This window comes from Papio anubis, chromosome X, assembly GCF_008728515.1.
Source record: "Papio anubis isolate 15944 chromosome X, Panubis1.0, whole genome shotgun sequence".
Taxonomy (NCBI): Eukaryota; Metazoa; Chordata; class Mammalia; order Primates; family Cercopithecidae; genus Papio; species Papio anubis.
Window position 1 is genome coordinate 75609918 of NC_044996.1, and position 10761 is coordinate 75620678.

General features: G+C 47.3%; 1 protein-coding gene and 1 long non-coding RNA gene across 5 annotated transcripts; one reads left to right on the forward strand and one right to left on the reverse strand.

Annotated features, from left to right (window-relative positions):
* Positions 1 to 370: 370 nt before the first annotated feature.
* Positions 371 to 3193, reverse strand: PABPC1L2A (poly(A) binding protein cytoplasmic 1 like 2A). 3 transcript variants are annotated; one of them, XR_001898686.2, is made up of 3 exons: positions 2206 to 3071; positions 1849 to 1915; positions 371 to 1615 (listed from the first exon to the last, which is right to left on the reverse strand). XR_001898686.2 is itself a non-coding variant. In XM_009197814.4 (2 exons), the coding sequence occupies exon 1, from the start codon at positions 2847 to 2849 to the stop codon at positions 2247 to 2249; it is 603 nt and encodes a 200-aa protein (XP_009196078.1). In that variant the 5' UTR covers positions 2850 to 3193; the 3' UTR covers positions 371 to 1915; positions 2206 to 2246. The 3 variants fall into 3 exon arrangements, 1 of the variants encoding a protein (XP_009196078.1); XR_001898685.2 differs by having other exon boundaries at positions 1797 to 1915; XM_009197814.4 differs by having other exon boundaries at positions 371 to 1915; positions 2206 to 3193.
* Positions 3194 to 3728: 535 nt separating this feature from the next.
* LOC103880769 lies at positions 3729 to 8079 on the forward strand. Of its 2 annotated transcripts, XR_641980.3 has the most exons (3): positions 3729 to 4228; positions 4980 to 5204; positions 7619 to 8079. It is a non-coding gene; the product is annotated as an uncharacterized LOC103880769 (long non-coding RNA). The 2 variants fall into 2 exon arrangements; XR_641979.3 differs by having other exon boundaries at positions 3729 to 5204.
* Positions 8080 to 10761: the final 2682 nt, after the last annotated feature.

Genomic DNA, 10761 nt, shown 5'->3' on the forward strand with positions numbered 1-10761 from the left:
TACGGAAAAGTCATAGCCATTTAAAAAAATATATCGAGGGGCAGGATTTTGGAAATTATAGTTCATCTGTAAAATGAAACACCAAGTAAAAATAAAATTATAGGAGACTATTAAAGAATTTGGAAAGATGGTAAGTAAAATTTCTTATGCTGAAAATATACCATAATGAAACATACATCCTATATTACATTTTTGGAGGTATTAGTTATTTTCATGTATGTCTCAAATGCTTCAAAAGTTTTTTCTATTTTCGTCAAGTGGTAGAATCAAGAATGATTTTCAACTTTAGAATATTTTAAAAAATGCTTTTAGTTGATAATGTATTGTCTGCATAAAGATGAATGTATAAAACAAATAGAAACAAAAAATCTCAAATTATAAGTAATTTAATATCAAGTCTCAAAAACTGTACAGGTATCCAGGTACACTCACAATATCTGCGTAGTTTATGAGGGCAAATTGGTACTATCTTTATCAATGGTCACTTACTAAAGAAGGGAAAAAAAAAGATTTTAAGCCTCCCAATCTTTTCATCCTTCAATTATACTATGAACGTTTGTTCAGGAAATAAACATGAATGTAATGTTTGTGCACTGTGATCCTGTTGGCAGCTTTGGCTTGTGTAAGAAAACAAAATGAAACAACCCAGATGTCCAACAATTACTTAAAACAAATATATCCCTATATCTATATCTAATATGTACATATATCTATCACTCTATCCAGCCCAATCACACATTAGAGCACTAAACATCCATGAAAACTATTTTAGAAGAATATTTAATGACATGAAAGTTCAAGAATATCTATAAATCTATGTCTATAATATATATTTATGTGTGAAAAAGCAGATATTGAAACAGTATATACAATAATTTCACATATATATCACATAAAAATACGGGGCAGATACAGATGAAAATGTTTCAGGAATGTATAAGTAATCATCAGAAACGATTACGGGTGACATTAATTTTTCTCTGTTAACTTGTCTGCTTCGTGATTATTTTTTTTTTTCCTGCAATGACGCTGAATTACTTTTCTGACAAAAGGGAAAAGGACAGGAAGTGGGCACAGAGGAAGGGGGTATTAAACAGTGTTGGATTGCAGCAGAACCACCGAAGACAGCGAAATACCCTTTGCAGCCCGACAAGCTGGCCAAGACACACACACAGACACACACACGCACGCACACACACAGGCACACACGCACACATGCACACACACATACCATCAATTACGGTGACCAAGAGACTATGCAGGGGAAACGGGCATACTCTTTACTAGCTGCGCTGGCCGGCACGAGTGCAAATCGGTACAATGCTTATGAAGAGGGCCTTTTGGCAACACACAGGAAAAGTCTTTAAAATGTCTCTATGTGGATCTTGCAAGTCCACAGTTAAGGAGACCACCGCACCGGGATGCTGGCAAAGATTTGGCTTGACAAGGAAGGATTCACTCATCAAAGCACAGAGCACACAATGTTGGTCTTAAACACAGGGAAAGAACTAGGCACCACCTGAATGTCCAACGATGTGGGAATGATTACAGAAATGTTAAGGTCCACGGATACACTGGAGCACTCTGCAGGCACTGAAGATGACGTTTCATAAGCCTGTTGATAACATGGAAAGAAGTTCAATGGGTTGATTTTTGTTTGGTTTTAGTTGCTGAAAAGCAGGTTAAGAAACACCACATACATGAACCATTCTATAACAGTGTGTTAAAAGGGAAGGCGGGGTGGGGGTGAGCAAAGGAGAGAGAGGGAGAGAAGAGAGCCTGGAAAAGCAGCACACCAAAAAGGTAAAAGTGGTTCTCTCTGGGGAGTAGGACCAGGGGAGCAATTACTCTCTTGTTTCTTCCCTCATCTAACATCCTTCTCCTTTCTGATGTTTCTACCATGAAATGGTATCACCTGTGCAGTAAACAAAGAGAGAATGAAAATGCTTTTTAAACCAAACCACAGGGAGGAGAGGCAGCCTTTAACCTACAAATGGCACAGATTAGTAAGATTATTCACAACGCCCTTGGTAGGGGTGGGCGGGGGAGAGGAAGGGAAGGAGAGGAGAGGTGGCGAGAGAAAATAGGAAGGGGGGAGCAGAGAGGGGGAGGGAGGGAGACCCGGCCCCCCAAATCAAAAAATACCCTGGCGGGGGGTTGGGGGGGGGAGGGCTGGGGGTGGGGGGTTGTAAACCGGGTGTGAACCAAGGTTTGGCTCTGCTGGCTGGCTAGCTCCTGGGATGTCTTCATCGCAAGGTGGCCTCCTCGTCGGTGTCTTCCTCGAAATCCTTGACGTCAGCACTAGTGGACTGCCTGGCCCAGGCTCCCCTTTCGGCCTCTCGTTCTTTATGCGACTTGAATCTCCCGACGAAAATTTTGCGGTAGTTCAGGAACATGCCATTCATCACGTCGATGGCCCGCTCCGCGGATTCCTGCTTTTGGAAGTGCACGAACCCGTAGCCCTTGGGCCCCTTTTCGTCACAGGCCACTTTGCAGGAAAGGATGTTGCCGAACGCCGAGAAGATGTTGTACAGCGCCTTGTTGTCGATGGTCTTGCCCAGATTCTTGATGAAGACGTTGCCCACCCCGCTCTTGCGGAGCGACGGGTCCCTCTGGGACCACATGATGCGCACTGGCCTGCCCTTTATGACATCAAAGTTCAGGGTCTCCAGGGCCCGCTTGGCGTCCACCGGTTGCTGGTAGTTGACATATGCGTAGCCCAATGAGCGGCGGGTGATCTTGTCCCTGCAGATGCGGATGGAGAGGATGGGCCCAGCTGGACTGAATTTCTCGTACAGCATTGCCTCGGTCACCTCAGGGTGCAGGTCGCCCACGTACAGGGAGGCCATCGGAAAATCTGGGTTCCCCTCACATCCCCCGCGGGTCTCAGCATCCGCGTCTGCATCGGCGGCGGCCGCCGCAGACGCCACAGCGGCCGCCACCCCCTCATTCGCATCCGCATCCGCATCCGCCTCCCCCAAGGGGGTCCCCGCAGCCTCCGCTGCGGCGGCGGCTTCGGCCGCGCTGCCCTCCGCCACCGCCACCGCCGTTGCCGCCCGGGCGGCCTCCGCCTCCCCAGGGGTGGCCTCGGATGCTGCCTCCTCTATTGAGGCCTCGGCCTCCACCTCAGCCTCCACCTCTGCTTCCGCCTCCGCCACGGAGGCCTCCGCCACGGCCTCTGCCACGGTCGCCGCCGCAGCCTCCGCCGCCGCCGCCGCAGCCGCTGCCGCCACCGCCGCCGCCACTGTCGCTGCTGTCGCCACGGTCGCCGCTGCCGCCGGGCCGCTGCCGCGACCTCCCTTCCCACGAGCTGGGGGACGGAGAGGCGGGGGAGGGCAGGAGGGCCGGTGGGTGTCGGAACCCAGACCCGATGCGCAAGCGGGAGCTGGCGCAGGAGATCCGAACTGGCGAGTTCAAGTCACCTGGGATGGCAGGTGTTGCCAGGAGCGCGCCCGTGCGAGTCGCAGCAGCCTGCAGCCAGCTGCTGTTGCCGCCGCCGCTCGGTCGTGGGCTAGCGCGCAGGGTGCGGGGCGCGGGCGGGCAGGCGGGCGGCGTGTGGTGGGGGGCGGGGGGTGTTGGCGTCTGTCGTCCGGGCAGCTGGGAAGGCTTCTGTCTCTTTGGTTCCCCCTGTGGCTGCTGCGGGGCTGCGGGGCCGCGGGGCCGCGGGGCCGCGGGCGGGGGGAGGGGGGGGGGGCGGGGGGGGGGGGGGGGGGGGGGGCGGGAGCGGGAGCGGGGGCGGGAGTGCTCAGCCACTCGGGTCGCCTGGATATTTATGAAAAGGGCGCCAGGGAAAGGGCTGCGCTGTAGACCGAAGGGATAAGGGTTCGATTTGGAAGGGAGCGTTATTTGTATCCCCTCTCTCCACATAATGGAACGTTAAATGATTAAATCAAGTACCTTATAGGAGAGGCTGGGGTGGCCTTGAGGATACACTCAAGGCTTCAGGACATGCAGTCTGGAAGTGGGGGAATCAAGAGCACCCTGCCTCTAGTACTGTCCTCAATGATAAGGTGAGGAAAGCCAAACCCAGGGCTGGGAACAGGGCCTGGTCCAGAGCCAGGCACTTGTTTCTTCTTGGCTCTGCTCTCAAGGCGCTGAGGTTCCCAACCTGGACCAAGAAGTACATATTCAGGTTCAAAAGATAAACCAAAACAAAACCTGAGCGCTCTCTCTAGAATGAAGTACCTGGTCCCAGATCACCGGCTAATATTTATGGAAAGCTTATCAGGTACGTGGTACTGGGGGCTAAGGGGCCCACAATGTGTTAAGTGAGCAGGGAGTGTCGATGTGTTGGAGGTGTGGAGCAGGGTGAGAAGAGGTGAGCAGTGTGTGTGTGGTGAGAGCAGAGAGGCCACACAGAGCCAGATGCTGGGCGTATAGACAAGGGAGCCACCATGAGAGCTGAGTGTAACAGAAGCTACAGTCCCACTTCCTCCAGAAAGGAGAACCAGCCACTAACTCTTCTGGGTAGCAATTAAGTGAGGCTGCACCAAAGACAGAACCCCCGAGGTGGGCTCTGAAACATGAGGAGCAGTCCACCATGTCAAGGCAGGAGGGAAGGCATTCCTGGCAGAGGGATCAGTCTGTGCCCACAGCCCTTTGTCATGAGAGCACATGCTTGGTCGCTTCTGGCCATGCCTAATAATCTGGCAGGGCCAGAGCTCATGGTCTCCAAGAGTACATGGTAGCAGACAGGGCTGGAAGGTGTGGGACCCTGAGAGTCAAGCTAAGGTGCTTCGACTGTATACCCAAGGTCACAGGGACCACTCAGCGTGTTCAAGGAGGGAAGCAGTATGATCAGAACTTTACAATGAGTACAAATTAAACATCAATGTGCATGTATAAGTGCACATTTACACGTACACGCACGTACAAAACCAAGACAGGGCTGACAGAACACAAGGAAGAAAGTCAGATGTGACCAATTCAAAAAGAGTCTGAACAATCCTTCCCTCTGTCCCTTTTCATTCCATAAACAGGGGTCTCACATTTACCGTGAGCCAGTGGGGCCAGATATTTAAAAAGAGAAAACCATAGTGCCTTCCCTCAGGATGCCTGCACTCTGCTAAAGCTCAGCCTGCCCCCACAGAAAACAGAAGTGTCAGCAGAGGACTGTAAGTGCTATGTGATTGGACTATGGTGGCCATGGAATTTCACCTGCCCGGCACATATTCTCTCATCCTCTCCTCCTCTGCCTTGTTTGGGTAAGTAAAGCCGTGTTCTGTGGTTGCAGTGATGGCTGGATCTTGTCCGTCATACATGATAGAACAACCGTGAACCTGAGGAAGTGACTGAGTCACTGTGGGGTGCGAGGCAGTGAGAACTCTTCATCGCTGGCTGGAAAGCATCCCAAGGTGGCTGAGAAGCAGATACACAGACATGTACCTCTCCAGTTTGCAAAGTCCAGCTCTCTGCCTGTAGGCAGGGCTAGAGCCAGCAAAGGCAAGGGACAGAGACCTAGGAAAAGCCTGCTGTACAGCGCATGCCTGACCAAGGTGATCACTGTCACTGCTGTTAAGAGCCATCTCCTGGGGGTCTAGGTTGCTTGCAGGCAGGGAACAGATGAAGCTGTGCCTCACCATTTCCAGGTTGGTGTCCAAGAGGGACCTGAGAAGGCAGAGGCCAAGGGGGAAGCCATGCTCGCAGAGGGGTAGGGGATGTGGCGAGGATGAGAAGAGCTTCTCGGCCCATTGTTAGGAAACAGAAATGACAAGGAAGACCAAGTCGAGGACCAGGACTCAACAAGATCTCCTTCTCTGGTGTTGGTTTCCAGTACACAGAGCCAACAGAAATCAGTGAAACAGCAGGAGAAGGAAGTTCAGGGAAGTCATGCTATGGCTAGCAAATCCCCAAACCTGAAAACAATTCCTAGGATCCTGAAGCTCTAGCAACAGGAACAGGGCTACCAAAGAGACAAGGGCACAGCTGGGACTGCTCCCCAAGTCCTTTCTCAGGGGCTTCCATGGAGTCGAGTTTCCACCTCCCTTTTGTTTTTTATTTTTAAAGTTACTTTGTGGTCAGTTTCTGCCACCTGCAAATGGAATGTGTTCTGACCACTACACACTGTGACAGGGGCAAAAATAAAGAACCCTGTGGAGCCTCAACAGAGGGAGGGGAAGTTTCCTTTCCTGTGGGAGGAAGTGCTGCTGATTTTATTTATTCAGTGATTCAAGAAATATTCCTGGAGGGTCTTCTATGTACCGAGTATTCTGCCAGCCAGACTGTCCCTGCACTCGGGGAGCTCATTTTCTAGTGGGGAGACAGACAATGGACAGATGAAGGAATATGAAAACAGTTAAAGGTTGCTGTGAATGCTCTCGGGCATATAAACAAGGTGATTTGGTACGTATTGCCTAGAACCCCAGAAAAGTGGCAAAACGGGAGACACGAAGCTCAGGGAAGGCCTTTCTGAGGACAATGATGAGCTGCCAGTCTTTCAAGGAACCAAGGGGGAAACCTGCTCAGCAGAGGGAACAGCAATTCCCCTGGCCCTGTGGCAGAAAAGAGAGGGTGCTGGGGGTGGGAGTGGGGGCAGAAAGGGTGCCAATGTTGCATGGAGCCCAGTGTGAGAGGGGATAGAGGAAAGAAAGGGAGGAAGGTGCAGTGGTGGGTGGTGCCATGATGAAGAGTCTGGTTCTTCTTCAGAGGGCTCAGGAGAGCCAGAGAAAGGATTGAAGCAGGTAGTAGCATAATCTAATGCTTATTGAGTGGTTTCTCTCTAGCCCTTCTGTGTGGGCAATATCACAAGTGGGCAGGGCACAAAGGAAAGCAGGGAGACCAGTTAGGAGGCTCTTGCAGTAGTCCAGTCCAGAGAGAGCAGGGGCTTGTCCCAGACTGGAAGCCTCAATATGGAGACTAGTGCATGGATTCACATGGTGTTTTGGAAGTGGAAGAGACAGCACTTGCGAGTGGATTAGAGGCAACCAGGGAACAAACTTAAGAAATGAATGATTACTACGAGAGTGTTTTCTTGGACATCCTCATCAGAGGTCTATGTACGGTCATAGGAAAGACAGAGAGTGGGCATGGTAGATTTGGAGAAGGCAGAAAGATAGATGGGTGTGTGTGTCAAGAACTCCTATTTGCACAGGTTTAGTTACTGAAGTCTGCTTGTCATCCATAGAGGCTGGAGAAACAGAATTGTTGAGACAACAGGACACAGTTAGGGTTTAAAGTCACAAAACTGAATAGGATCACCCAGAGAGAGTATAGCCAGGAGAAGGTGGTACAGGGCTACTCCCTGAGATACTCTGACATTTAGAAGTTGGGTGGGGAACACAAGCCAGCAAAGGAGATTCAGAAGGACCGGACAGTGAACAGGACTCCTCTCTAAGGCCTTGCGTGTCCAAACGTGTCTAAACTTCTCGCCAAGGCTTTTCATCGCCAGCCTCAATGTCCTCATTGAGACTCTGCTCTCAATGCTCCTAGCTGTACATGCATGGGAGTTGGTTTAAAATGGGACGACAACAACTTTGTGTGCTTGGGTTTGGACTTCGCCTGCTGATAATTTCTCAGTGGAGCTTTCAAAAGAGAGAGAGGTTCAGATGCAGAGAACTTCAAAGAGTGGGGTAGGCACTGCTCTGCTATTTCATGTGGCCCATCTCCCTTTTCCTTTCAGGAGGGAGAAATCAGAAGGAGTGGGAATGCAGTTCAGAGAGCAGAGGAGAAGAGAAGAAAAGAAGGAAGAAGGAAGAGGACTGGGGGTGGGTAGGGGGGAGGACACCAATGGGAAGAGTGACAGATCAACTCTACACACAAAAGTAAATCAAAACACCAAAAACAGGGGTCTATGTAAGGAAGCCTCTTCCCATGAATTGCTCGTTGCATCGCTGCAGGGAGGGTGTTTGGGGGCATAGAGAATGAAAACACCTGTATTTTGGTGTAGGGAAATTGTTTCTGTCAATTCGCACCGTCCACACGCCACCTCCCACCCCAACCCCACCACTACCAAATTCCTCTAAATAAAAATAATTATGAGATACAGGCCAACAAAAACCGTCAGCCTTAGGCTGTTATTTAGGGAGAATTGGAAAGCGTTTGGATATGCCCCTGTTGTTTAATAAATGACAACAATGATTACTAAGTTGTCCTGAGTCAATACAACAAATTTAGCAAACGGTCCTTTGGGTCCTTATAAAGTGAAGAGTTGACGGAGACAGATTTGTATATGGGGCAGGGATGGAATGGTAGTGAGTCCTGGAGAAATAAGAACCCCAGGACATGATGAAATATGTACAAGTGTGTTTATCACAGAAACATTCATATTGGGCAAATTAGGGCACAGAGCAAGTATGCATCAGTTGAGGAATGACTGATACATTGGCAGTGCAGCCATTCTGAGGATTATTATACAACCATTAACAAGTATGAGTTATATCTATATAAGCAGATTTAAGGGGATTTCCAGAATGTGCTACTACCAGGCGAGAAAAGCAGGTTTGTTTTCGTCATTTTGGTGCAAACAAAAGGAGATGGGCCTTGGAGCCAGATTGGCTGGTAGGCTGAATTTCAGAGCAAAACACTTAACCACTCTTGAGCCTCTGTGTGTGCTCAGAGTTTGAATTTCAGAAACCTTAATTAAGCATCTTACAAATTTCCTTTGTAACAAGTAGTTTTGCCCCAGCTCTGCTTAGAAACCGAGCCAAAGGGCTGTATTGACTGATGGTTTTTACACAGCATTCCAGATATTTTTCTCTCTGAGAACCAATTCACCTTCTAACACACGCTTAAAGCTTTAACTCATGCCCTTCTTTGTTATAATTTTAGGCAATTCACAGAACTGATTTTATAACAATATACCTACAGATACACCCCAGGCCGTGACTTAATAGTTGTGCTTACTTTGGTCAAGGTACTTTACCCCCTTTTTTTCCATCTTAGCTTTGGAGTCCTCGTCTGTAGAAAGGGATATTTATAAGGATAACCAGTGATAATGTATGGTAAATGTTTTTCACAGTGCCTGACATGCATTCAATGCCCAATACAAGAGACTCCTTATTAATCTTATTGCCCTCTGTCCTGGGGATGTGCTTGTTCAGCTGGTTTTTGAAGGTCCAGTGTCTTGTCTTTCTGGTGCTCCAGGCAGCCTGAAATTTTCTCTCTAACCAGGAGCAAAGTGTCAGCACAGAGGGAGTCTGATCCTCTGGGTTCTCTGGCCTGAACTCGCTTAGCTCACACTCTCGTTGAGCTTTTCCGTGCTAGTCCCAACCACAGGACCATTTTATGATCCACTTACTTATTTTCTGGAGGCCCAGGGTCTTGCACATTAATTAACACATGAAAGCATGGCATTTTCTGTACTCAAGGAAACCACCCAGAAGATTTAATAACATGATCTCAACAAAAATGGGATATTGAGATGGGAGAGAATTTTCTGTCAACTGCTATTCATCCTTTTGAGCAACATCTTGGGGGCCATTTGAGAGGTAATTTACTGTAAGGTAATATACTCCTTCAGCTTCTTTGCTACAGGCTACTGAACACACTTTGATGTCTCCATGATGTCTCTGGAACAATATTACCAATATTCACCATTGTGATGGGATGCATTCATGGATTACTGAAGCGTGAGTTGGCTGATATCCAGTATCGGGAGCTGCTGATCAATTTTAGGTTTTCACTTTGTTTAATAGATGTAAAATGAAATCTCCTTCGATGTGGTAAAATCTTGCTAATGTCAAGGTGATTAACTTTGGAACTTCCTCCCATACAGATCATCTTTTTAGAACTGTCTCCAAATAATTGTTCTTAATTTAAATACACACACACACACACACGCGCACACACACATATATATATATGCATGGTAAATATAATAGGGATGATCAGAAAGTACAAAGGAGCTTATGATGAAAAGCAAAGATTCAAGGTCCCATCATTTCCTGCTCTCCAACTGTGCTTCCCAGAGTAGACCACTTTTAACAATTTCTGTTTGCAGTGTTCTGACCATTACCTCCTTATATCTAAAGAAAATGCCTAATCTGCTAATTCAATAATTCACCAACTTCAGACATCATCAAGTGACTATCCTCTACCAGAGAGGAGGATTTAACTCACTCACACTATCTTCAATCTGCCCTCTCTTTCTTTCTGGCAATTTTTATATCTTTTGATCTTTAGTTCTTCTGTTGGTGACTCTAGTAACTTTAAGTGATATGCTTAACTCTCAGTTTCTAGCATACACCTTCGTCAGTTTCCCATAAAATAAGGATATTAGCACCCCTCCCCTTCCCTTAGCCTCTCCTCCATCTTTCTATATCCTCTTTTCCAAACAGACTGCTGTTCATTGACATCCACTTCTGAAACCTTAATTGAATTATTTGGGCTTTGAAAAGCAACACAAGCCTTTTACCTTTTAATGAATCTCTAATAATGTTGGCCAGAAGGGCCACATTTCTTCACATTTTAAGGTGGGCCACTAGAGGGCGGTTAATCCTGATGAAAGTTAAATTTAAAAAAAAATCCAAAATTAATTAATGCAGACAGGAGGAGTAAGTGCAAGAGATCTTTTGTATGACACATAAACTATATTTAGTAACAATGTATTGTGTACTTAAAAATTGGGGAAAGTAGATTTTAAATATTTTCATCTCAAAATATATGTGAAGTAATGAATATTTTAATTTGATTTACTTTCCCCAATCTATACATATATCTAAATTTCATATTGTTCATTACATATATATTTGATTATAACATCAGTTACTTAATTTTTGAAAATAAAATCAATTAATGTAACCCATCACTTCAGCAGGCTAAAGA

Coding starts and splice junctions, on each gene's coding strand:
- PABPC1L2A (XM_009197814.4), bottom strand. CDS start 2,849: ATGGCCTCCCTGTACGTGGGCGACCTGCACCCTGAGGTGACCGAGGCA.